General features: G+C 38.0%; 2 protein-coding genes and 1 long non-coding RNA gene across 4 annotated transcripts in view; 2 read left to right on the top strand and 1 right to left on the bottom strand.

The window, feature by feature from the left end:
- KCTD9 (potassium channel tetramerization domain containing 9) overlaps positions 1-16,275 on the top strand; it is a 28,732-nt gene extending 12,457 nt beyond the window's left edge. The window contains exons 4-12 of the mRNA XM_012782183.2: positions 3,407-3,503; positions 4,127-4,185; positions 4,361-4,489; positions 7,525-7,592; positions 7,683-7,778; positions 8,715-8,864; positions 11,463-11,568; positions 12,119-12,252; positions 14,415-16,275. Of these exons, the coding sequence (XP_012637637.1) occupies positions 3,407-3,503; positions 4,127-4,185; positions 4,361-4,489; positions 7,525-7,592; positions 7,683-7,778; positions 8,715-8,864; positions 11,463-11,568; positions 12,119-12,252; positions 14,415-14,531 (956 nt within the window). The 3' untranslated portion in view covers positions 14,532-16,275. The remainder of the gene's footprint in view (positions 1-3,406; positions 3,504-4,126; positions 4,186-4,360; positions 4,490-7,524; positions 7,593-7,682; positions 7,779-8,714; positions 8,865-11,462; positions 11,569-12,118; positions 12,253-14,414) is intronic.
- LOC105880841 (uncharacterized) lies at positions 8-27,254 on the bottom strand. Of its 2 annotated transcripts, XR_012914723.1 has the most exons (6): positions 26,160-27,253; positions 25,423-25,569; positions 22,547-23,718; positions 14,391-20,335; positions 11,961-11,997; positions 8,858-10,803 (listed from the first exon to the last, which is right to left on the bottom strand). It is a non-coding gene; the product is annotated as an uncharacterized LOC105880841 (long non-coding RNA). The 2 variants fall into 2 exon arrangements; XR_012914722.1 differs by lacking the exons at positions 8,858-10,803; positions 11,961-11,997 and adding an exon at positions 8-272 and having other exon boundaries at positions 26,160-27,254.
- Positions 20,331-24,953, top strand: GNRH1 (gonadotropin releasing hormone 1). Its single transcript, XM_012782156.2, has 3 exons — positions 20,331-20,967; positions 22,777-22,872; positions 24,775-24,953. Exons 1-3 carry the CDS (start codon positions 20,827-20,829, stop codon positions 24,814-24,816), a joined length of 279 nt encoding a protein of 92 aa, XP_012637610.2. The 5' UTR covers positions 20,331-20,826; the 3' UTR covers positions 24,817-24,953.
- Positions 27,255-27,935: the final 681 nt, after the last annotated feature.

Genomic DNA, 27,935 nt, shown 5'->3' with positions numbered 1-27,935 from the left:
AGGTGAATATTCTTTTAAAAGTATTTGATTTATTTAGTTCCATACAGTCACACCCTGAATATCTGTTTACTTATTCTTTAAAGTATTACATTAATTGTATTTGATGCATGGAAGTAGTTCTCAGGATTATTGCTCAGGCACTTGCCAACTTGTAAGTCAGTGCATTCTCTTCTCTGTCTCAACCTTTAAACTGTTAGCAAAAATTTTTCCTCATCTTCTTTTATCCACTGACCTAACAGTGGTTGGCAGACAGTGGTCACTTAATTGGTTCACTGCATACAAACAAACAAAATGAAAAGCAATCAATTAAGGTTTGGTTTGTTTTTGTTCTATTGTTACGAACTGTTGGATTATTTGGTATGTTTTCATCCCCTGTATTTATTGATGTTCAGATTGTCTTACTTTGGCCATAGGAAACCTCTTTAAGTCCTTTGAACACAACCCCATTTGTCTTTTATAGATTTCTTATTATCTAGAATAACAAGGTATTCATCTTAACCTTTTCCTGTCCCAGACCTGGATCTACATTTTTTTCCAAGAAGCCTTGATTTCTTTTAGTGGGAAGTGTCATTTCGAGACAGTAGGTGCTAGGAATGCTCTTCTTCACTGTTGTGTTCATCATCACTGCTAGGCCTTCTGGGGGACAGAGTTTGAAATGTATAGCTAGCTAGAAACAAAATTTATATATGATATATTATTGATATAAAGTTTACATATCATATATAACCGCAGTCTGCGGTACCCAATCCCTGGGCCATGGACCAGTATTGGTCTGTGGTCTGGTACCAGTCTGTGGCCTGTTAGGAACCAGGCTGCACAGCAGGAGTTGAGTGGCAGGTGAGGCAGTGAAACTTCATCTGTATTTATAGCCACTCCCTATTGCATCACAGCCTGAGCTCCGCCTCCTGTCAAATCAGCAGGGCATTAGATTCTCATAGGAGTGGGAACTCTACTGTAAACTACACGTGGAGGTGTCTAGGTTGTGCCTCCTTCAGAGAATCTAACACCTCCACCTCAGGGTGGAGCTGAGGCGGTGATGCTAGCGCTGGGGAGCGGCTGCAAATACAGATTATCATTAGCAAGAGAGGTTCGACTGCACGATAAATGCAATGTACTTGAATCATCCTGAAACCACCCCCACCCTGTCTATGGAAAAATTGTCTTCCATGAAACTGGTCTCTGGTGCCAAAAAGGTTGGGGACTGCTAATAACATAAGATATGGATGGACTTGATATCTCATGGATTCATATTAATACTTCCAGTTTATATTCAGGACCACAGGGTTTTTACTTAACCCCTTCTATCTTACATCTATGTTTCCTTTCTTCCATATCAATAATCCTGATTTTCAGGGACATAGGGATTGATAGAATTATAATGTCACATAATTACTTATCTACTTCATCCCATACAGAACATACATAAAAGTATCAGAGTAACAACTCCAATACTTTGAATACCAACATGATTACTAAAAACAGTTAAACTTTTTTTAACTTATGCTAAATCCTTTTTTTTCCCTTAAAAAATAATTGTATCGTTTCTACATTATCAGAATATACACCCATCATGGTGTCTCCCTTATCACTCTCATTTGGTTTAAGTGTATTTAACACTTATCTCCATTCCTTTTGTTCATGTCTCCAGTGGTTATCTGAAACTTGATCTCTAGTAGATTCCTCTCCAAGAACCTGTGAGAACAATATTCTTTGACATCTTGCGATTACATAACATATGGCTTCTATTCTTGAAAATCAGCTTGCGTGGATATGAAATCAGGCCAAAGCTTCACAAATTATGAACTTTAAATATGTATAGTTTATTGTATGTCTGTTATACCTCAGTGAAGTGGTTAAAAACATTCTTGGTTTCACATTTTGTTCTTTAGCTATCTTGGAATATGTTACTACATTTTATTCTGGCATTAGATGGTGGTATAAAAAAATCTGATCTTTCGTAAGTGATTGTTTTGCCTAGATCACCCATAGGTTGGTTCTCTTCTTTTAAAGTACAATAATATCCTGATTTGTATAAGCATGGAAAAGAAAAAATAAATAAATAAAAAAAAAAAATAAAGTACAATAATTTTAATAGACTATTTCTTGATGTTCTGGGTTGTTCTGGGTTGATTTTCTTAGGTATGTGGAGAGTCCTTTCAATATATAGTTTTGAATATATGTATTTTTATATTTCAGTAAAGTTTCCTTGAACTTTAAATTACATGTTTATTTTGTCCCCCTTGCTTTGATTTCCTGTTTTCAGGACTCCTGTCATATGTATGTTGGATCTTCTACATTTGTCTTTTACATTTGAAACCTTCTATTAAATCCATTTTATCTCTTTCTTAATTTCTTTTTGATTTTTAAAGTTTTCTTTTTTACCTGTTATTTCCCTTAAGGTATTATCTGTTGCATTTATTCACTCTTATATTTCTTCTAGTTTAGTCTCTATTTTCAAAATGGATTTTCTTTTTTTTCTAATTCTATCCTGAGTTTTCCCACCTTATTTCTGAATTTTGTAATTCTAGTATTTGTAATGCTGTTATATTATACCTCATATTGTTTACTTTTTTCATGTGTTTTGGAATATTAGATTATAGTTTTTATCTTTTTTTATGGGCATTTCTTTCTGGCATGTTTTTATCATCTATAGGAATGTAATTCTTTTGTGTGGCATTTGATCTCAGTTCTTTTCTGTTACTCATTTTCATGTGAAATTGATTTTCCTTAACTTGAGGAGGGAGGGCTGACTTAGGAAAGTTTTTCTAATTTCATGATCTATAGTTCCCTTTTCTCTTGTTTTCGTGAAGTGTTTAAAAAAAAAAAGGACTCATTTTCTGATACATTCTGGTCTGTAGACCTTTTTAACTTTTATCTGGACTCTTTTTTTTGTCTCTGTTGTCTCATTGTGTTCAACTTGGATTCTTTCCTTAGCATCTTGTTAGTATGGGTGTGGGGCTTTGTCTTTAGAAGTGGGTTTTGGCAGGTGGGTTTGGAGAGTTTATTTGTAGCCCCTTCAGATCTTACAGCCAACTACTTGCATCACCCACTTTTGGTGTGGACATACCTCTTTCACTTGTAGGCTGCTGTTCTCAGGTAGTCTTACCGAGCTGTGAGGCCCATATTTATGGACTGCTTTGGCATTCTTGGGTTCATCATACTCTTTAGCTTCTCTCTGCTTTTTCTTTCACAGGTGCTGAGAACATGCTACTCTTACAGCTGTTAGTTTTGGTGGGAATACCTTATCACCTAGTTTTGTTTTAGATGCAGTCAGTAGGTTTGAGTTTTGCTGTCCTAGTATCTCTGGTATGCTTTTATGTGTGTATTTAGTTTAAAAAATTAAGCAACTGTCATCTTCCCAGAATTGCCAGTCTTAATATTTTTATTTTCTACATGTCACTTCTAGATCCTCAGACAGATTCTAAACCACCCGAAGGACTGTCAGGATCCCACACAGACTGGCTAACATTAAATGTTGGAGGGCGGTACTTTACAACTACACGGTAGGTGTATGTGTATGTGTGTTAAAGACAGAGAAAGAGAATGCAAAAGTAATGCTATATACCATTTTTTCTTTCCTCTAATTTACTGATTTCCTTAAAAGATATTCACATGCTGCTTAAATATACTATGTGGTCTGAAACCATTTTTAGAACTTTTTTTGAAGAAAAGTAAAACATGGTTACAAGTCATTCCAGAGAAAGCATAAAAAGCATGAATTGTGTTTTAGAGCATACTTTTTTGATATTGGGTAATACACATGCAATACAAGTAAAAATTAACACTACTGGAATACATAGAGATTACGACTGCTTTTATTGAAGTGATCAGAAAAGTATAAGTTTAGAAGATCAAGAATATTATTATGTAATAGTTTGCTAGCAGGCTAGATTAACATTTAAAGTAAAGGCAACTAAAATAATATATAAGTCAAAGGAAGTGCCAATTTAGAAGGGATTTTGATAAGTGGCAACTTACTGCACGTTTTTGTTTCCCAGCATTACTCCTACCAGGTTGTAGCATGCATCTTTTTGAGAGAGCAGCTGGGATCGAGTATACTCTTGACTTAAATATGTTTGTTTATAAAGACAAATGGAGAAATCAATTTTTTTCCCTGAATTCTTAGGAGCACTTTAGTGAATAAAGAACCCGACAGTATGCTGGCCCACATGTTTAAGGACAAAGGTGAGTGTTTTCCAATTTTATGTGATCTTCATAACTCCTGACCCTCTGTATTTTTTAATGGTGTGAATAATTTTTATAAGAGTAAAAACTTACTGGTATATTACGTGATTTTCTTCCCATAAATTTCTAACTTTATTTTTTATGTGGGGCTTTCTTCGTTGCAATGGTAACACAGGCGTCTGGGGAAATAAGCAAGATCATAGAGGAGCTTTCTTAATTGACCGGAGTCCTGAGTACTTTGAACCCATTTTGAACTACTTGCGTCATGGACAGCTCATTGTGAATGATGGCATTAATTTATTGGGTGAGTTTTCAATATAATTATGATTCTTCACATTTTTATCAGTTTAGGATTTTTATTTGTTTTCACTTAGTATATTTTCATAAAATGAAAGTATATCTTTTCAATTTTTTGAACTAAATGTTTTCTCATGTCTATGAATGTGTGTAGGTATAGACATAGAAATAGGCACAGGCAGATGGTCTTTCAGATAGGTAGTCTTTGTACATACAGGTATATATCTAACCCATAAATTTCAATTTCAGATTCGAAGTTAATTTCAGTTCTATCACAAAGGACTTTAAGGGATTTTGTTTCATTTTTTTTTACTTGAATTGTGACTGTAACTTGGCTCTAAGTTATGGACATTCCCATTATATTGAGAATTAGAGTAGTCAAAAGGGAAAATCGTGCTTTGGATAATAGCCTGGATTAGAGTCTCGATGCTACAGTTTACTAGAAGGTTAACTTGGAGAAAGTCTGTCCGAGACCCCTTTGAAAAATGGGTATTAAATATACTCTCATCCCTACTGGCATCAGATTTTTGTGAACCTTCGTGAAGATGATATAGACAGAAGCCATTATAAAACACTGGTTGCATATTTGGAAGTTTATTGGCCTCCAAGGGGCTGAATTTCAACTGATGTTTGTACTTGAGAGGTAGGAAGTGTGACAATCTTGAGTTCACCTGCCGTTTAGCTTCAGCACTTTGTTGCCAAGTTGGAATGTGGACTGAAGGTGCCTTGATTTATAAAGCAAGGCTGGATAGCTAAAAAATTTTTTTTTTTTTCCCATTTGAAATTGGCAGGAGTTAGCTAAAATTTTAAGTGACATTTTCTGATTTGAAAACATGATGTGCTAAACATACTAGCATCAGTCCACAGACTACTAGTTTATAGTCTCTGTAGTGAAATACAGAACACCCAGTAACTTTAATGTGGCTGTATCAAACTTTATTCTCTTTCAAATGTACCTATTGCAAAAAAATCACATTATTTGACCCTGTCAGCTAGGTCCATAAACTATTTGTAACTAAATTCTTGTTTGTTTTTCTTTCTTTTGCTTTCTACCAACTATTGCTTTAAATCGTTTACAACCTGTTTTATTATCTTAGTTATTCTGCAGAAGTTACTATTATAAAAATAACCAGTGATCTGCTTTTGTACATGGCCTTTTATTTTCAGCACCTGTGTCACCCTGTGGCTCTTCACAATAATGAACACCCTCTTGTGAATACATTTTACACCTCAGCATTAGATGTCCTATGGGTTCTTCTATTCCTCCCATTTTAATTTTTCCTCATAGCATTGATAGCATTTTGTATCCTCTCTGCCTAGAAAACAAGAGGAATATATTAAATATATCCATGCTATCTCAGACTTCTGCTCTCCAAGCAATTACCAAGATTTGCTCGTTGAGTTTTTCAAAAAGCAGAGCTCTCTACTGGATTTGTTTTATAAAGTATTATTTTTAGTTAGTATGACTTCCATCCAGACTTTTCACATTGCCTACAAGTTGTCCCAAGTTGCCATTACAGTAATATCTGTAAGACCAAAAAGGTATAGTGAGTGGCAGCGCTGGGATTCAACTCCAGGGCTTACTGGTGCTAATGGAAAATGCACTACTTTCCTCTACTGTCCTCCATGTATGTTTTCTTGTGTTTCTAAGGCTTTTTGGAAGTATCAAAGGTTTAATTCTAAACCTAGAATTAGAAAAGCATCTTTACCACACTCCCCGAGAGGTTATGATATACCCAGAAAATCTTGGCAAATTGAGAGTGAGGCCCACTAGACCCTCTCTCTCGTTTTTATTTTTTTCTACCTTCTCCTCCTCAAGACCCACTCTTATGATGGGTTTCTACCAGGGACAGATACTGTGGTGTGGCTGCCCTTTCAGGAGAAATCCAGAGATCAAGCTGCTCTCCTGCAGACTGGAAATCCCACACCAGGTGGCTGCCTGAGTAGGCTGCTGTATGTCAGAGGACCTTTGTTTTGCAATTGGGTTATTAAAGGTGGAGTTTGGTTTTCACAGAAAAGATCATATTATTCTTCCCAAATAACTGCTTGTGGTTTTCTATAGCTATATATAGTTACCTTTGCTAGCTTGGAACTATTTGAAGGGCGAGATTATGTCTCACTTTCTATGTAATTCCTGAGACCTTAGTAGTGTTCTACCAAGGAAACAGCCACCTGAATGACTGAGGTCTTCATTTGAAAGATAATAGACCCCAAGTTTATTCCCTGACACTCTAATGATGTGAGAAAGTAAGCATACCAAGTCACCTAATGTAAATAATAGATGAATCTCTTTTATCATTTAGAAATATTTTAAAGTTTATTCTCCCTTGAGAAAGATTTTAGAGTTATACCTTTGACTTTTGTTGTGAAGCCAACTTAAACTTTCATTCACCTCTATTGTTTTCTGATTCAATATATAAGAGTTATTTGTGGAAAACTATTCAGATCAACTCCATTTTAAAAGTTAAGTATAAATGTTAAGATTAAGTGAACTAATCATATGTTATTGAATTCACAATGAAGTCACTAAGTCAGTTGTTTTAGGAATATGTGGTTTTAGGATTTCTTGTCTGTGGCCTGTTTAAATTGATTATGAGAAATAATTTTGATCTAGAAGGGCGAATGTGGTAATTTACAAAAAAATAATAATTTTGAAATATGGAAGGGTTTCATTCTTGTAATAATTTTTTATTGCTACATAATAGATGTACATATTTTGGGGGTACATATAATTTAATACAGTCATACAATTTAAAGATCAAATCAGGATAATTGGGATATCCATCACCTTCAATATTTGAGACAGCTATCATTCTACTGCATTAGTTTTGTTTTTCCTTTTTCAGAATATAAATAATTTAGACCTTTGTTTTTACAAATATTTTTAAATATTCTATGTGTGTTCTAAGCATTACCTTTCTTTTATATTGTTTGATAGACTACTTGTTAAATTTCAATTCCATTATGAGAATTTAACATAAATTCTTTAAATATCAAAATGAATAGTTTTCTGTGAAAGTCACATCATTTTTGTTCTAATAGGTGTCTTAGAAGAAGCCAGATTTTTTGGTATTGACTCATTGATTGAACACCTAGAAGTGGCAATAAAGGTAAGGCTCTTTTTACGTTAGGCAGTGTTAAATAAATATGTTGGAGATACCTCCCCAAAGCCCCATTAATTTCTTAATATCTTTTTCAAGAATTCTCAACCACCAGAGGATCATTCACCAATATCCCGAAAGGAATTTGTCCGATTTCTGCTAGCAACTCCAACCAAGTCAGAATTGCGTTGCCAGGTAATTAAAGCAGACTTCTACAAGAGTTATTTGTGTCAGCAAATCTGTGGATAAAGTTTTACATCCTTCTAGGGTTTTTATGTTTTTTTGTGCTTTATTTTCCTTTTTCATGCAGATATAATTTAATTGAGGGTTATAGTGTTGATTTAATTCTGAAGTGGTTAGCTAAAAAGAGATGCAGTAGCCTTTTTTATTATCTAATTATGCCTTATGTAGCAGTTTATGAGTACTGCATGGAAGTTGCAGCAATTTTTTTAAAGTCAGTATTTGTACAGTTGCTACATGTGGCCTGGTCATTGGTAGATACTTTAGTGTGTTGTAGCATTATAGATTTTAAAAACCACAATATGAGCCAAGGGTGGTGGCTCATACCTGTAATCCCAGCATTTTGGGAGGCTGAGGCAGGAGAATTGCTTGAGGCCACGAGTGCAAGACCAGCCTGGACAACAAAGTAAGATCCCATCTCTATGATGAATAAAAATTTAAAAAAAGCTGGGCACAGTGGCACATGCCTGTTGTTCCAGCTACTCAAGAGGCTCGCTTGAGCCCAGGGATTTGAGATTACAGTGAGCTGTGATGGCACCACTGTACTTTAGTCTGGGCAACAGAGAGAGAGAGACCCTGCCTCTTTGTACTCATTTTTTCTTAACAAAACTGTCTTGAATTACTGAATTAATATGATTTAAACAGTGATCCCTCTTTAGAAACTGCTATACATAAATGAAGTATAGCCAGGCTATATTTGAATGTATTTATCAGTGGGGTTTCTTTTTTGATGAACCCATTAAGGATATTTATTTGATGTATCTAATATATTCCAAGTGATTGAACTGCCAGTTGCTTCTAAAAAAAAGTTTGGTTATTACCTGTAGTAATCATATTTAATACAAACAGATGGTTTAATTATTATGACAATTAGTGCTTTTTTTATTTCAGGGTTTGAACTTCAGTGGTGCTGATCTTTCTCGTTTGGACCTTCGATACATTAACTTCAAAATGGCCAATTTAAGCCGCTGCAATCTTGCACATGCAAATCTTTGCTGTGCAAATCTTGAACGAGCTGATCTCTCTGGATCAGTGCTTGACGTAAGTATCATTTTTGGTTACAAGAGAAAATTGAAGTTTTAGTCTGTTGAACAGGAATTATATCTGTTTTCAAGCAAAAGCTCCAGTGGAAAAAAAAAGTTTATTTTAACGATAAAACTGAGGGGTCTGAAAGTGAAATAAGTTGGTTTTACAATTTTGATATCCTTTACTAAACATAGATCTGAAAAGTTTTTTTTTTTTATTTCAACATATTATGGGGGTACAAATGTTTAGGTTACATGTGTTGCCATCCCCTCCTCCCTCTCCCACCTGCCCGATAAATGTTATTCCTATATGTCCACTTAGGTGTTGATCAGTTAATACCAATTTGCTGGTGAGTACATGTGTTGCTTTAGTTTTCCATTCTTGGTGCACTTAGTAGAATGGGTTCCAGCTCTATCGAGGAAAATACAAGAGGTGCTAGATCACCATTGTTTCTTATAGCAGAATAGTAGTCCATGGTATACATATACCACATTTCATGTATTGATGGGCACCTGGGTGGTTTCCACATCTTTGCAATTGTGCTGCCATAAACATTCGGTGTCTTTTTTATAGAGTGTCTTTTGGGTAGATGCCCAGTAATGGGATTGCTGGATCAAATGGTAGATCTACTTGTATCGATTTAAGGTGTCTCCATATTGCTTTCCACAGAGATTGAACTGGTTTGCAGTCACAGTGTAGGAGTGTTCCTCTCTCTCCACATCCAACATTTATTATTTGGGGACTTTTTGATAAAGGCTATTCTCACTGGAGATGATATCCCATTGTGGTTTTGATTCGCATTTCCCTGATAATTAGAGATGTTGAGCATTTTTTCATGTTTGTTGGTTACTATTCTGTCTTCTTTTGGAAATTGCCTACTTTTTGATAGGGTGGTTTGATTTTTCCGTGAAAATTTTCTCCCATTCTGTAGGTTGTCTGTGCAGACGCTTTTTAATTTGATCAGGTCCCATTTATTTATTTTTGTTGCTGCTGTGATTGCCTTTGGGGTCTTCTTCACAAATTCTTTGCCTAGGCCAATGTCTAGAAGAGTATGTCCAACATTTTCCTCTAGAATTCTAATAGTTTCACTCCTTCAGTTTAAGTCTGTTACCCGGCGTGAGTTGCTTTTTTGTGAGAGAGGTGGATCGTGTTTCAGTCTTCTACAGTTATACCAGAACCATTTATTGAATAAGGATTCTTTTTCCCAGTGTATGTTTTTGTCTGCTTGGTCAAAGATAGGATGGTTTTATATCTGGGTTCCCTGTTCTGTTGCAGTGGTCAATGTCCCTGTTCTTGTGCCAGTACCAAGCTGTTTTAATGACTATAGCCTTGTAGTATAGTTTGAAGTCTGGTAAATTGAAACCTTCCAATTTTGTTTTTATTGCTTGGGATTGCTATACAGGGTCTTCTCTGGTTCCATACGAAGTGTAAAATTATTTTTTCTATATCTGTAAAAAATGATGATGGTATTTTGATAGGGATTGCATTGACTCTGTAGCTCACTTTAAGTAGTATAGACATTGTAACAATGTTGATTCTGCTGACCCACGAGCATGGTATGGTTTTCCACCTGTTTACAACCTCTGCTATTTCCTTCCTCAGTGTAAGGTTTAGCAACTAATAAGAAATTAAATCTTGAAATTAGAGCCTGATGTCTTCAATATAGTGTATAGTTCATAATTACCTTAAGAACTTTGGCATTACTAAAGAACCAGAGATGTTTATTTGCATATATCAGCTTCTTGTTATAATTTCAAGTACATAAAATCCAGTCATCTTTTAGTTATTTTGCTCCATCCAAATCCTTATTATCTATCTAGTCAGTGTTTCTGCAGTACCTGGTGTTAAGGCCCAGGCACAGATGGGAATGAGTGTGCGTTTGTCAGTTACCTGTGATTTGGATGTTCTCATCTCCCTTTTACTAGAATTGACAGTAGGGTGAATGAAATTGCCCCTGTTAAAAAAAAAAAAAGGATTTCTCTTGATAAGTATGGCTATAATGACTTGATCAGCCTTAGGACTTTGAAACTACTTCACTGATCTAATTATAACAACAAATATAATTATCATTCATACTGTCACTTGATTAATGTACAAGTGTTCCAAAAATTATCTACTTTGTCAGCACAATTTATGAAAAAGGTCTGATGTTAAAGTCACCTTTTTTGATAAGCTTTCTGGCTTAGCAGGTGGTTGTTAGAATTCCGATCTAATGGCATTGAACCCTTTGAGATGAGTGAACATAATTAAAATTCTTAACATATTTCCTATCTACTTTTTTACTCTCTGCTCTGTGTCATGCATTGTGATTTAGGTACTCAGGGTTGACAATGTTGTGTAGCAATGGTTAGTATAGAAGGATCAACAAGCAACTTGGTGTTTTGTAGTTTACATTTCATGTAAAATGTGCATGTTGCTGCTGATTTGGGGTTTGTTTCTTTTAAAACAGTTCTGAAAGAACTATTTCCTTAAAATGTTCTCAGTTCTTATTGGGTTTGATAAGAAAATTCTTTATAATTGATTGCAAGTGTGTTGAATTGAGCTTTTTCTCTTTTTGTATACTTTTCTTTTACTAGTTGAACAAATTTGAACAAAAAACATTTTTCTTTGCAGTGTGCAAATCTCCAGGGAGTCAAGATGCTGTGTTCTAATGCAGAAGGAGCATCCCTGAAACTGTGTAATTTTGAGGATCCTTCTGGTCTTAAAGCCAATTTAGAAGGTAAGAGCCTATCTGCAAATACCTGTTCTATGGTGAAAGTAGACTGTAAAGGAAAGAGCCCAGCAAGGTAATTAATTATTAAGGGCAAAACACAACAGCTGTTTCTCTCGTCATACATGGAGAATTGGCAAAGGTATAACATGCCTCCATTTGGTCTCAGTCATATGATTATAACTGAGGACTCAGAAGAAATAAAGCCTCAAACCTTTAATGAGGTTTTAGTTGCAGAATTAAATGTTCAAATAGCACAAAATAGTTTTGGAATAATTTCAGTTTGTACAAAGCTAGAAAGGTTTGTCAGTTTTAGATTTAATGTATTAATTCATCATTGCTTTGTTTTGTCTGTGAATTGGTCACTTTGTTTACTTGTATATTTAGAAGATAATACTTACCTCTCTTGTCATAAACTTACAGGCCTTGAGTTTCTCCCTGAAAAGTATTGACAACAACATTCCTAATATAAGTAAACAAATGGCTAACATTGAACTCTTTATATACATAACTATAAATATTTTTAAGTTAAACTACTCCCAAAATACGTTCACTGCAGGTGCTAATCTGAAAGGTGTGGATATGGAAGGAAGTCAGATGACAGGGATTAACCTGAGAGTTGCTACCTTAAAAAACGCAAAGTTGAAGAACTGTAACCTCAGAGGAGCAACCCTAGCAGGAACGGATTTAGAGGTAAGTTCACCAACATTTAAAGAGTTGTTGTTAATCTAGAATTACTGAATATCCCATGTGAAATTTATCGAAATAATAAAGTAGTTGGCTGGTAAGACTGCCAGGTAACGTGCCAACACAGCTACAGGAATGGTTTCCTTACATTTGCATATTTACAGAAATTTGAATTTCAGAGCAGGATTCAGTTACCTAAGTCATAGGTGCCAGTTCCAGATTGGAAGACTCATCTGACGTCCCTCATTGATTTCATTTCTCTTGGGTCTTTCTTAAGTAGATAAGTTTGATGCATTAGTAATCCAATGTATTGTGAATTCCAGACAGAATGAAATGGGCCAGGTTATAATTCTTAAAGTACTTGTGAAATTTAAATGATATCCAGGTTTGAAATTAGGTTCAGGAAAAGCATATTTTAATTTTGCCCAGTCATCTTTTTCATAAGATTGTATTCCATACATCTTGTTGATTTGCAAATTGAGCTAGCAGATGCGGTAGATGTGTATAGGTCTATGTCAGTGCCGTCCAGTAGTAGCACTTTCTGCAGGTGGGACAGGTTCTGTATCGGTGCTGTTCAGTCCATTAGCTACTAGCCACTTGGAGCTATTGAGCACTTGCAATGTGGCTAGTGCAAGTGAGAAATTGAATTTTTAATGCATTTAAATTTAAATAGCCAATTGTTGCCGGCACTAATCATGTTGAACAGTAGCTCTAAGAAAATCCAGCATAGATTGTAGAGAATAGTATGTCAAAATTTAGCTTGCTGTTGCTTTTTAAAAAAAAATTTTTGCCTTGATCTCTCATCAGCAGAGTAGCAGGCCCTTTTAAACTTCAGGGCAAAAAGACCTGGCCTAAGGCTGATAGTATGTTAGGGCTAGGGAATGGAAAAAATCTGTTATACAATCATTAAGTAAAATGTCTTTCAGATTTTTAAAAAGTAGTCTTTCAGCCGGGCATGGTGGCTCACACCTATAATCCTAGCACCCTGGGAGGCAGAGATGGGTGGATCATTTGAGCTCAGGAGTTTGAGACCAGCCAGAGCAAGACTCCCTCTCTACTAAAAATAGAAAGAAATTAGCTGGGCATGGTGGCACATGCCTGTAGTCCCAGCTACTCAGGAGGGCTGAGGCAGTAGGATTGCTCAAGCCCAGGAGTTTGAGGTTGCTGTGAGCTAGGCTGACGCCCAGGCAACAGAGGGAGACTCTTGTCTCCAAAAAAGAAAAAGTAGTTTTCCCTCATCTTGTATCTTTTGTTGTTGTTCTTGGATTGTGGTAAAATTGTTTATATAATATTTATTACATTGGAATCCATTCTGGATTTTGAATGCCTTATTCTTAAAATACACAAACAGAGGGATATGCTTCCTCTTTGTTTATCCAAGGAGGAGACTTCTTGAGGGGACTTCAAAAAGTTAATGGAAAATGGAATTAAAAAATTATTTCTCCATATAAAGTTCTATCAAGGTCAAGAGACTTTTGTAATCAATGATAGTAGCCATTTAGTCCATCCCTAAAGAACTGAGGGCCCTGGAAATTTACCCATGTCAATGCAGCCTTTTTTACTTCTACTGAAGAAAAATGGGTGTCCTTTAAAGATGTTTTAAGATGAGGAAACACAAAGAAGTCAGGAGGAGCCAAATCTGGACTTTAAGATGGATGATGATTTCCCGTCAAAAAATTGCCCGTTTGACAAGAGGAAGGAGTGTTGTCCTGGTGGAGAGGGATTCTCTGGAGGAGGTTTCCCAGAGGTTTTTCTGCTAATGCTTTAGGTAACTTTCTCAAAACACTCTTATAATAAGCAGATGTTATTGTTCTTTGACGTCCAGAAAGTTAACAAGCAGAATGCCTTGAGCATCCCCAAAACCTGTTGCCATCACCTTTGCTCCCCTGACCCTCTGCTTTAACTGGACCACATCCACCTCTTGGTCATAATATTTTCATAATTTTCCATGAATGTTTTGAAGACCCCTTGTATGGTGGTAATCACCCTGAATATCAACTAGAGATAACAAATACAGGTAGAAGAAAATCTGACATTAGGGTATATAGTCAGAAGTTTTCCAGAAATTAACTGAGTTTTACTATAGAGAACAGTTTCCTAAAACAGAAGAAACAGATAAGGCTTTAAATCTCCATATTAGTTACCTGAATATTGTTTTTGTCTTACAGAATTGTGATCTGTCTGGGTGTGATCTTCAAGAAGCCAACCTCAGAGGTTCCAATGTGAAGGGAGCAATATTTGAAGAGATGCTGACACCACTACATATGTCACAAAGTGTCAGATGAGAATTCCAGGGGCTGGAGGAAGAGGTCCAAGATGAAAAATGTTTTCCTTATCACTTTTCTTTCTCCACCCACTCAGTTGTCTAGAAGAAATAACACTGTAAGGGAATTAAAAAAAAAAAATTTAGAGGATTATGCTTGTTCTCAGCGGTGCATAAGGGAAAAAACTGACTTTTTCCCCCCACATTCTGATTTTAACAGAAAAGCACTCATTTAATAGATGTAGGGAAACTAGATTATATTGTTGCCTTTTGAATGGGGTAGGGGGATTTGCCTGGTTTTATGACCAGGAATAGTATCTATTATATTTGCTTTTAAATAGGCATGATGTGGAAATACCATCTTGGTTTGAGATGCATTTGAGGATTTTAATTTATGAAAAGCACAACATATGCAATTATATTTATTGACTATCTAGATGCAGTATGGATATTTAAATTGTTAAACTTTATGAAAACTTTGAAAAGGTTGTTCAGGTTTATGAATAGCTTTAGTGATGGCTCCCCTCTTTACCTGTCACACCATATGAATATGGTGAGATCAGACTTCCTAAGACTCTCTTTTCAGGTTCATTTTTATAATGTTTATTTTTTAGAACAAAACAGTAGCTAAAGAAATGTCCCATTCTTACTGATTGAGACAGAGTGGAAAGAAAGATATCACTGTCATTCTGTAGGTACAGTGGAACGCTCCCAATGGGAGAATAATTTACCTATAGCTACAACTTTTAAGTGAGGATTTCTCAGAATTTATTCAAGTTCCACTCTACATCAGACCAGGCAATTCTATCTAATTTACATACACTACTAGCCTCCTTTTCTCATATACAATCAACAGAAGCATAGGCAGATGCTTCCCAAAAAAACCAAGGTACATCATTAATATTTAATTCAAAAGCCAAATAGCTTAATCTAAATCCACTAAAAGCTATAAAATATGAGTGAATATGGCAGAGTTGCCTTTTGGAAGGCAACATAATTTCAGCTAGACTCCCACAATGAGGAATTTTAACCTGACAATTTGATTATAGCCACCAAAAAAAAATTACTAGATAAAAACAAAGATATTAGGCTGGTCCAATCAGTCAGCACCTGTGGTTCTTTTATTCATATTTTCTGTTTTGAACAAATTTTAATCCAATTTGCTTGAGTCATTATCTCACTGTAGCAGGAGAAATAAGGCTGTGCCTCCCTAGCAGTAACCTGGTGTCCTTATGTCTACCTGAAGAGCAGGGATATGAGCTGTGTCCAGATGGGTTCTGAATGCTACAGACTCATCAACTTGAGGCAATGAATCATTTAAAAACCACGCTGTCTCCTTTGGGAGAAGGACATATCTTCAGTATTTACGTAGCTTATTCTTCTATATCTACATATGCAAAGCTTTCCTTAACGGTAAAGGGTACATATGCATAGCTGGAAGGAGATTGGACCCTTACAAGTGAAGGAAAGCAACTTCAGAAATGAATTATTTTCTTTGCTTTATTATTTTTACCAAGACAGAGAAGTATTGTATTGAGAGATATCTATTTTCATAATCAATGTGCCTAAATTATATTTAAATCATTTCACTCTGTACTATATTTTCAATAATTATAGAATGTGTTATTCATTTACTTAAAGGTACCTCCGTAGACATAACCTAAAACTGCAGAAGGATCTGAAAGATCTAAACACGGTGTGCGTAGAAGCTACAAATTTTAGATCTAATGTATTCTGTATTAATAAACGATATAAAATGTTGAAAAGGCATTTTTTTCTCTTGCTTTTGAAAATCAGCACTTTCTATATTTTCCTTACATTTCTTCAGTATGTGTTGATAGCCAGTCCTGGGGGTCTTGTTAGAAAGGGAAATACAGCATAACACTTGTTATGGATTAGTCTCTTTAAGTACCTTTAAAGTAAATTCATTGTTCTAAACATGGTCATTTTATAATCCTCTTTTTAAAAATCTGCCATGCTAACAACACAAACTTTATCAAATTCTGAACAGAAAAAAAGACTGCTTTCCCAGTAATTCGTTTAAGTTGTTTCTGTTCATTACCTTCAGCTGATGAACATTACCAGTCAGCTTTTTTAGGTTGGATAAGTAATATGCCCCCCAAAACATTTTTCGCTTGACCAAGTGAGAGAGAGAATTTTAAGGAGGGAGTAAAGTTTCAAAATAGTAATACTTCCATTAATCCAACATAAATGAAACATCTATACACATCAGTAAAAATAAAGTTGTTGGGAGGATGACTAGACAAAGGTTTTAAACTTAAAGTAGCTACTTTATGTGCATTGATAAAATTTGGTACTCAAGTAATTACCTAAAGCAATACATGTTATACTCTAATGTAGTCTATCTAGTTCCCTCAACTAGTCTCAAGAAAATTTTAGAAAAATGTAAATTTATTATTCCTATGAGGGTTTCTATCATAAAGCAAGACTTTGAAATTTCCTCCAGTTGTTCATTTTGTGAATCAGTTAATACTGCAAATCCTACCCTAAGTCAACTTTAAATCATCTTTAATACATGAGAAACCCTAGAATTGTATTAAATCTCCAAGGAAGTAGTATCTTTAAAATTAAAAGGCTCATTACTACAAGGAAAAGTGGTTACGTTATTTCAGTGTAAAACACCTTATCCAAGGATTAATTCTCTGAAACCCTTTCAGAACCTGATTAGACATGTCAGCGGGAGTGAACCTTGAGTTCTTCCTGCTGAGATTTTACATTAGGGCAGAAAAAGAGTCGTTCATCTGTCAGCAAGATCACAAAATCATCATTGTTATAATCATTTTGAGGTGTTTTGATGTTGAAAATGAAGCAGTTTTTCCTCTAAAGCCATTTTTTTCACATTTAGGGAAAAAATTATGACAAATATAAAATCCAATTATTTAAACCCCATTTATTAAATTTCACTCCTTGGTAAATTGACTTAACCGCAGAATCATAAAAGGGTTCAAAGTTTGTCACTAAACATCAAAAACTCATTAATTACACAGGTTAGGAAATAACTATTTGGTGCCAGAGAAAGCAAGACAAAACAAATCTGGCCTTTGCCTTTAAGATCTTTGTGACCTAAGACAATGCTAATGCAGAATTGGTGGACACACAACATACTGAATGAATCCACAGACCATGTTGCTATGTTCATCTTAAAATTTTCAAAAATGTTCATACTGATAGAAATAACCTATAATAAATCCAGTGGTGCCTATGCAGGGAGAACTGATTGACCTGGCATTTGTGGTCACAAGTCTTAATTCCCATTTCATTAGTCTTAATCAAAGACTACATGTTCTGCTTAAGCAACACTTAGAAGCACATCTCTATAAGCAAACAGGAAATCAATTGGCCAGTTTAAACTAATGCTATTCAAACATAATGAGCTCTTGTTCAAAATTAGCCTGTTACACTTCCATATTATGGTGAGATGAGATTCCACTCCTCATGTCAGAATGGCACTTATTAGTCCAAGTGTCTAAATGAAATACAGTCAAAGACTTAGGTTTTACTTTAAAATTCCCCTCTATTTGCAATTATACTTTTTTTTTTTTTTAAGACAGAGTCTCACTTTGTTTCTCAGGTACATGAAGCTTTAATTCTACATCAGATAAAACCTATCTTTGATGCAGAAAGAGAAAGCATTAGCCTTAATTTGGTTAAAAGGTTCCTGTTTTTTATCCATTCATTCACTCATTCAAACTTAAACTTAGTGAATGCTGACTAAATGCCAGGGGTTTATTAACAGATGTTTAAATAAGATGGTAAGGAAGGCTGAGGCAAGAGGATCCCTTTAGCCCAAGAGTTCAAGACCAGCCTGGGCAACACAGCGAGACCTTTGTCTCTAAAAAAAAAGAAAAGAAAAAAGAAAAAAAACTAGCAACTAGCTGGGCATGGCGGTATATGCATGTAGTCCCAACTATTCAGGAGGCTGAGGAAGGAGGATCTCTTGAGCCCAGGAGTTTGAGGCTGCAGTGAGCTATGATCACAACACTGCACTCTAGCCTGGCAGATAGAGTAAGACCCATCTCTAAAAAAAAGTAAAAATGATGAGATCTTTGACTATCATGGGTTACAGCCTACGAGTAAATTAGGGGAAGACAATCATGTATTTAAATAAATGTAATAAAGAATAATGGTTCTCTTTTTTTTTACATGCTTATACTGTGTAAATAATATGTCCAAGGTCACACCTCTGGAGTAGAACATCTGTAAAACTTCGATATCTTTGTCCAGTGGTTATGAGTGGTCTCATTCACATGCCATGCAACTACATTTTCTCATCTTTGTGTTCCCACTGCCCTTAACACACAGCGATTTGCATATTTAACTCAATAAGCATCTACTGAAATTAGTTCAACTGCTGACCTAAGTCAGCTCAGTATGGTCTTTCTAACTACAATTTTTCTTCTTGCCTTTTTGATGCTTTAAAAGGCTTTCAAGATAAATCAAGGAGGGAACCTGCTGGGTAGGAGACTGGGGAATTCTCAGACTCAACACTATCAACTTTAGGATCATATATGGACTTGGTATAGTGCCAATAATCACAGTATTATTATTTATAAGTCAGATTTTTTTCTTCCTTGAGACAGGGTCTTGCTCCGTTACTTGGGCTAGAGTGCAGGGGCATCATCACATCTCACTGCAACCTCAAACTCCTGAGCTCAAGCAATCTGCCCTACCCCTACGCCCCTGCCTCAGCCTCTTGAGTAGCTGGGACTACAGGTGTGTGCCTTCATGCCCAGCTCATTTTTTGCAGAGACGGGGTCTCACTGTGTTGCCCAGGCTGATCTTGAACTCCTGGCCTCAAGCAATCCTCCCACCTCATCGTCCCAGAGGGCTAGGATTATAGCTGTGAGCTACTGTGCCTGACCATAAATCAGATTTTTAAAATTGGAAGCAACTCTACAATCATCTAGTCTAAACCTTTTTACAATGAAGACTCTATGAGCTGAGCCCAGCTCCCAGGCATCCTAACTCAAGTTCCTGTATTTACTGCGTAGCCTCCTTTGGTGAAAGTTTTTATGTGTGCATTTAACTTCCCCTTAATCTAAGACATCTATTTTCCCCGAACTCTGGCTAAGTCTGCCCGTTTTCTCAAGGGAGTCCAACCTAGTTAGATTTTAATCTGTTCGAATTGTGGCCTCGGCTATAAAAGTTTCAGCTGAAGTTTTAATGGCCAGACTTAAGTACATTTAACAGATACACCAGGGGGTGTTCCAATTATATACACCATTAAGAGGTTTTATGTGAGGATTAAAAAAAATACTATTAAAAAGAAAGCATAGTCCAATGTGTAGTGTAATTTACCAGCGGGAGAGATTTCAATGTCCTGGAAAAGTTTCATATAAAAAGGAAGCTGGGAAAATAGAAAAGTCACAGTCTCGACACACTTCAAGGGGAAGCTTGGGATCCTTGTGCCTCTTTGCTTCTAAACAGGTAACATGCTTTCTGTTTCTAGCACTACTTTTTGCTTTTTAGATTGCATGCTGTTATATATGACTGCAGGGCACTTTACGCCCCAAAGGCTGAGTCCAGGTGTGACAGTGTCTAGAGAAGCTTTGACCTTCACTGTCCTCCTCCCCACCAGCCACATCTCAGCCTTTGGGGAACCGCACGGGTCATCAACCAGTATTGCTTTTGTCTGTAGCCTCGTCCTCATCAAAGGAAAATTAATTTGGAGACACATTTCATTAGGTAGGTAGAGGCCCCCTTGGATAGGGAGGCATCTGGTCTGGGACTTACTGCTTTGAACAGCGTTGAGTCCTCCCTCCTTCCCCACAGATGGTCCAGCCAGCAGCAGTAATGCCTGAAAGACTAGAGGACAGACAGTAAAATGTCATTAGTGCCACAGGGTAGCTATTTAACGCCAAGCAACTTGATATCAGCCCGAGAGTCTTAGTGCGAGCAGATGTCCTCGTTCTCTTTATCTCAGGGATGACAGAGGTGAAGACTAATCGACAATGGGGGAAATGTTAAGGCAAAAAGGTGACTTTTCTAAGGGATGAAACATGGGGTTTGAATAACTAAATAAATCATAAAAATAAAAATAGACTACTTTAGTACTAAAAGAGTTCTGAACATGTGAGTTTAAAGTGCTGATTTTTGTCCCCAGTGGCTAGGAAACTCGAGGCAGGCAGGCAGGCAGGTGTCTGCATTTCAGTGTCTGTGTGTGAGATTTAGATGACTCCAATTTCCATCTCCTGTGAGGCTGATGAAGCACACACTAGCCTTCTCACGAAAGAGGTCTTCAGTTTTTGCTTAACCTAGCCTGGGTCTATTTTGATTGTACATTCTTGTTCCTTAGAATGGAGCCAATTCCAAAACTTGTAGTTGGACTTATCCTGCTGGCTTTCTGCGTGGAAGGCTGCTCTAGCCAACACTGGTCCTACGGGCTGCGCCCAGGAGGAAAGAGGAATGCTGAAAATGTGATCGAGTCTTTCCACGAGGTGAGTTTCTCTTAGCTCCAAAATAAGACGTAGCTCTATTTGATTCAATTTAACTATATTAAACACTCAGCACGAGCCGCAGTGGCATTATACTCTGCCTAGATACTCCAGGGAGATACGACACTTACCACGTAGAAGTCCCATTCCAACTCTCAATGCAGATAGGGACTAAAGAGCAGGACAAATCCCAACAAAATACAGCAACAAGCACAACACAGTACGTTGTACGCTGAGAGTACGGAATTGCCAAAGGAATTAGAAACGATGGGATGGAGTCAAGGTCTCTCTATTAGAAGATAATTCTTTGGGATTTGGAAAGAAAACCCTAGACCTTATGCTTATGTCTTTTCCTTATTTTATCTTTTAAAAATATCTATGGTAACAGATAAGTAGTGCATTTTTATAATTTATAAATAGGTATCTTTATCAAGAATGCATGCCCTAGAATTTCCTTTCTCTGACAAAGGCATTTAAGCAAAGACGTTGGAGAATACGGGAGTTAGCAAACTCAGGACAACAAAATAGTATAGTGGAAAACGTGGTGGATTTAATTTCATAGACATGAGCTTAAGGATTTCATGAGAGAGGCCGTCTAATGTTAGCTGATTAATAAAAAAAAATAACAACAACATAGAGCTGAGAATGGGAACCTAGCTGGAGAAACTTAAAACCATTTCATTTTCATTGGAAAGAAATCTCTCTTCTGGGAGAAACAATAAAGATAATTTAGTAGTAAATAAGGAAGCCCGACAATCGGAAGTCTCCTCTGCACAGAGTGTACGTCAAGCAAATCTCATTTACTATGACATTATTTAGTAAAATATAGAAAATAAACTAGTTCAACCTCTGTGGAAAGCAATATGGAGATACCTTAAAGCGATACAAGTGAATCTACCATTTGATCCAGCAATCCCATTGCTGGGCATCTACCCAAATGATCCAATGACACTCTACAAAAAAGACACCTGCACTCGAATGTTTATAGCACTCGAATGTTTATAGCAGCACAATTCATAATTGCAAGGCTGTGGAAACAGCCCAAGTGCCCATCAATCCAAGAATGGATTAATAAAATGTGGTATATGTATACCATAGAGTAGTATTCAGCTCTAAGAAACAATGGTGATATAGCACATCTTATATTTTCCTGGTTAGAGCTGGAACCCATACTACTAAGTGAAGTATCCCAAGAATGGAAAAACAAGCACCAGATATATTCTCCAGCAAACTGGTATTAACTGAGTAGCACCTAAGTGGACACATAGGTGCTACAGTAATAGGGTATTGGGCAGGTGGGAGGGGGGAGGGTATATACATACATAATGAGTGAGATGTGCACCATCTGGGGGATGGTCATGCTGGAGACTCAGACTTTTGGGGGGAGGGGGGGAAATGGGCATTTATTGAAACCTTAAAATCTGTACCCCCATAATATGCCGAAATAAAAAAAAAAAAAAAAGAAAAAGAAAATAAAAACGAACGCTATTCACAACTATAAACTCAATTGTGTGCACCGTCCCCTCCTGAGGCACAAAGTAGTACTTCACTGCCATCATCTCTAAAGAGAAAACGTTGTCACCTCTTACTGTCTTCCAATGTCCCAAGAGCCTCAGGCCTTCTGCAGAAATGCCTGCTGGTAGATCTGTGTCCTTCCAGATCCCATCCCGGTCCTGCAGCTTTCCCGGCCCCTCGCTCGGTCCCGTCACCTCCTTCATCTCACTCTCCACAGACACATTTTGGTGGAAGTAAAAAAAAATACCATTTCATTTCTTTATCTCCATCTCTAAGAATCACATTCTCTTTCTTCAGATAGCCAAAGAAGTGGACCCACTAGCAGAACCCCAGCACTTTGAATGCACCATCCACCATCCACGCTCGCCCCTCCGGGACCTGAAAGGAGCCCTGGTGAGTTAAGGTGATCATAACACAGAGCAGGGGTCCTCCAACTTTTTAAACAGGAGGCCGGTTCACTGTCCCTCAGACCACTGGAGGGCCATTGGAGAGTGCGGCGCACATTCCACACGTGCGCACCGGGACGAGTCGGCGGCTAAGCAGGACAGGCAGCGAGGGCAAAAACACCGGGCGGGCTGGACAAATGTTCTCAGTGGGCCAAATGTGGCCTGCGGGCCGTAGTTTGAGGACGCCTGACAGAGAGCTTTAGAGGTGGAAAGGCCCCTGAGTTTCCACTGTGTTTCCCCCAAAATAAGCCCTAGCAGGGTTTCTAAGCATTTGTGCAATAGAAGCCCTACCCCGAAAATAAGACCTCGTGATGGGCGTGGCTACGAGGCGCATCTGCACAACCCATGCATTTTGTTGCAGAGCAGTAAAGAACACGAGCAGCCCTTCTCATCTGCACCACGAGAGCTCTATGGCTCGACATGAGAGACTGGGGCCAATGGTTCTAAAGGAAATAGAGTCGCAAGACATTCAGGATGGAATTTGGGGTTTGGAGAGTTATGATGATGTTCCAGAAGACGACGACTTAACTATATTTGAGTAAATGTAGATTGTTGTACCATACTTAAAAAAAATAACACATCCCCTGAAAATAAGCCCTAGAGTGTCTTCTTGAGGAAAAATACATATAAGACCCTGTCTTATTTTCGGGGAAACACGGTAGGACAGCCACCTCCCTGCCACTGTGGGGCTTACCTTCCTGACTTCGGGGAATACCTCCTCTTCTGTAGACAGATCCCAACCCTTCCACCTGGTTCTGCAACTGCACTTGGTATGACGTGGTTTTCCAGAACCCTGGGGAACGCGGAAATCACAAACAGTGCTCTAGGTTGGTTTTCTCCCCACCTCCTTTGGAATAAAAAAATTCCAAAGCAATAAATTTATAATTCAAAGCCATTTCCAGTTTTCTCATGGGACTATAGCCACATCCAAATTCCCACCAAAAATGGAAATCTACTAATCTAATAAAAGTTCTTGATGAAAGTGTAAAGAGAATTAAATATACAAATTGAATTCTGAATTCAATGTTAGTGTTCTCTGAGTTCCATGGTCTACATTTTTGCAGTAGTCAGAAGGAATTACTGTTAATTACCAGTTACACCCAGGAGCAGGGAAAGCTTAAATAAATCACATATGAAGATAAGTTATAATTTTAATTTTCTCCTGTGACTTCAACTTCCATACTCATAGGACAAAGAAAGAAGTGGGCAGACATCTTTATTTCCTTTCTTTTTCTAATCTTGCTTACTACATGATAAAAATAACAGCAAGCAGTGAAATTTCCCAAACATGACATTATGAAGGAATTAAAGCAAAGGCTGGCTTACTAGAAAATTGATTAAAGCTGGGAATGGTGGCTTTGTACCTGTGATCCCAGCTACTCGGGAGGCTGAGGTGAGAGAATCGCTTGAGCCAAGGAGTTTGAAACCAGTCTGGGTGACATAGCAAGTCCTCCGTCTCTAAAAACCATTTAAAAATTAGCTGGGCATGGTGGTGCATGCCTGTGGTCCCAGCTACCCCGGAGGCTGAGTTGGGAGGATCACCCACCCCTGCACTCCAGCCTGGGCGACAGAGTGAGACCCCCCATCCCCAATCTCTTAAAAAAAAAAATTAGCAAACTGATCAGATCTTTTCTCCATCTCCTTCCTCACATCCTAACCTTTAACTATTAATGAATATTCTGTGTTTCTTAAACAGGTTAAAAAGACAATCTATCATATCTCTCTAGCACACAAAAGCCAATGGACCTTTTCTTTCTCGTTCAATCTTTTAGAAATTAAAATGTCAAAAATGTAATGCAATTGTTACTAAAGCCAACCTTGATATATTTGTTACTCAACTATTTTTCAGGAAAGTCTGATCGAAGAGGAAAGTGGGCAGAAGAAGAGTTAATTCCACTGGGCCAGAAGGATCGACAATACTTAAGCATGATTCTGACACTGAAATTCGTGGCCCATTGAGTGTCTGTCACTTGTGTGAATTTCAGAAACTCTGAGGCTGAGCTGCACGTATTTCATAATAAAGTGCTGTGCTGTGAATGGAGTGGTATAAACGTGAAGTCTTTCTCTAACTCAGGACTTGGGGGTGGGGTACGCCATGAGCCCACCCAAGGGAGCCACCACGTGTGGGTCCAGGTGACAGAAGGGAGAGGGGACAAGTGTCTACTGTGGACTGATGGGCTCCAGCTGTCCAGCACCCCTGCCCTGCACCCACGATGAGGACAGCCACATACTGGTGCGGCCCGGAACAACCGAGTCAGCTACCGTTTGTTTCTATGGGATTGTAACTTCACCTTTGACACTCTCTGCAGGAGAAAGGGTGGGGCTGTGGCCAAGGTTTCCTCCCTCCATCGCCCCCAATCCCTTTAACCCGAGCAAGGCTCGGGGAGAGGAAGCCTCGCAGAACTCCTAGTCCAGTGCTCCTCTGGTTCCATGTGGTCGGTCTAAGTGCTGCACACTGAGGTTTGAGACCAAGGCCTGAAAATGACAGAGTGTTTACCTGTTTGATCTTTTTTGGTATTTCATTCGAGAAAAGCCATGGAGTGCAGATAGTCCGCTGGAGACAGGATTCTGTAGTCCCCGCGTCCTCTGGTCAAACAGCATGGCCACCACTCCTCCTCCACGAAGACCAGCGTCAGCCTTTGTGCTAGACACACACACACGTATTGTCACTAACCAGCATAGCAACCTTGGAATTGTTTTCACTGTGAAACGAAGAACTTGGGCTCAGAGAGGGTAACAGACCCACTCAGTCCTCTCTGGTTCCGTGTTCACCGCGCCGGTGCCCCTCTGTGATGAGCAATCAGTGGAATCAAACTTTGGAAGCTGGGTTGTTTTGTTAATTGGGGCTGAAACAGGACCCTGGGGCTCCTAAGTCAACTTAGTTTTACTGGTGACCATGTCTCCGTGAGCTCCCAGACACTATGGCACTGACACTGTCGTTTACCCTGGTGACTTCCAAGTGGCGACGAGATCATTCGAAAACCTCAAATTTCAAATAACGTGTGTCCAACGTCTCAGCAACCAATCGACATGGCAAAGATCTAGGCCCTTTATTCTCTTTTAATCAGACAAATGAAACCTTTCCTCTCCACCATCCCCTCTATCTCAGAAAAAGGAGAGAGATCTGTGCTAAGAAATTTGAAAACAGGGGGCAGAAACATTCCATGGGGGCGAAAAACTGGCCCTTTTTTATATAAATATTTGCTAGTGCACAACGCTAGCTTTCCCAAATACCTGCATTTGAAGAATCTCTAAATATGAATCAAAGAACTTCACTTCTTCAGTAAAATTAGGCAGTGATGTGATCCACAACTGGCTCTAGGAAACAAAAGCAAAACTGCATCATTTCATTAATCAATACAAACGAGCAGGCTGAGAGGTGTCCACTTGCCAATCACCTACCAACTACTTTTTTTTTTTTTAAAGAAAACAACATAATTTATAGTCTTTACATCAGTTTACAACACACCCACCTAATTTATACATCCTGCTTGGAGCATCAGGTTCCTTTGCCAAAGTTTGTCTTTGAGACGATTTCTTTGTAGCCAGCCATGGGCTTTCCTGAGTGGGGTAAAAAGATGCTCGTGCAGTTGCATGCTGCAGATGCAGGAGGCCTTCGGTGACGTCTGGTAGCTTGCACGTTACGTGAGCTACCACGTGCCCAAATGTCCAAGAGGAAGAAGTGAAAATGGCCCCTTTATTAAAATGAAAAACGTTTTCCTGCATCTGAAGAGCAGTCTAACTCATCAATATAGCTTCCAAAAAATAAAAAAAATTAAAAAATCTTCAGTCTCTCAAAATAAAGGGTGGGGAAATACATCAAATGATATATTTAATGAAATGGGTTCTTGAATTTATATGGCTTTAAAAGATCAAGCAGCAAAAAAAAAAAAAAAAAAAAAGGCTTAAAAATTGATCATTTTGGCAAGTTTTAGAAGTTGCAGTATCTCAGAGATGACTGGAAAAAAGCCAGGAATCACTGCATGAAATAACAGCACTTAGATCTTGACAGTGGAAGATGTTCTAAAGTAGTATTCTCCATGGGGACCCTGGATCCCAAACATTCCCCAACACTATGGATTCAGTCTTTGAGACCCAAACACTGGGGTGTTTTTAGCAAGCATCCTGGTGATTTTCATGCACACAGAGTGGAGCGTTATTGCTTCTAAAAAAGCAATCGATTGCAGATGTTTTAAAACATTGAAACAGACTCTTTTGGGAGGTAGGGTCCCCACAGAGAAATAGTACTTTAGTGTGTCTTTCTTGAGTAGAAAAAAAAACACAGTATCTTAAGCCTAAGCCCAGGACTAATCAGTGGAGCTATTAATACTTTAATTGAAGAGCAGCTGCCCTCCTGCTCCAACTTGATCCCACATACTACCAGCAGGGATTTTTATGAAACACATTTTTTTTTTTTTTTTTTTTTTTTTGAGACAGAGTCTCACTTTGTTGCCCAGGCTAGAGTGCCGTGGCATCAGCCTAGCTCACAGCAACCTCAAACTCCTGGGCTCAAGCGATCCCACTGCCTCAGCCTCCCAAGTAGCTGGGACTACAGGCATGTGCCACCATGCCTGGCTAATTTTTTCTATATATTTTTAGTTGGCCAATTAATTTCTTTCTGTTTTTAGTAGAGACGGGGTGTTGCTCTCACTCAGGCTGGTTTCGAACTCCTGACCTTGAGCGATCCACCCGCCTCGGCCTACCAGAGTGCTAGGATTTACAGGCATGAGCCACCGTGCCCGGCCTATGAAACACATCCTAAACACCAATTTTCTGAAATTGTATTTCCTCTAAGGTAGTGGTCTCTTGACCTTGGCCCAACATTGGGATAACATGGGGGAGAGATCGAAAAGAAATACCGGTTCCTGGGTCCCACTCTCCATCCTCAGCAATTCTGATACCATTGGTCTGGGGTGTGATACTAGCATTCAACCTAGTTTGAGCGTAAGTTCCTGTCCTTTCCATGTAACCCTAACCTCTTTATCTCTCCTGACCTCTGCCTAATTATCC

Source organism: Microcebus murinus, chromosome 24 (assembly GCF_040939455.1).
Source record: "Microcebus murinus isolate Inina chromosome 24, M.murinus_Inina_mat1.0, whole genome shotgun sequence".
Classification (NCBI taxonomy): Eukaryota; Metazoa; Chordata; class Mammalia; order Primates; family Cheirogaleidae; genus Microcebus; species Microcebus murinus.
This window is presented reverse-complemented; position numbering and strand designations above follow the sequence as displayed.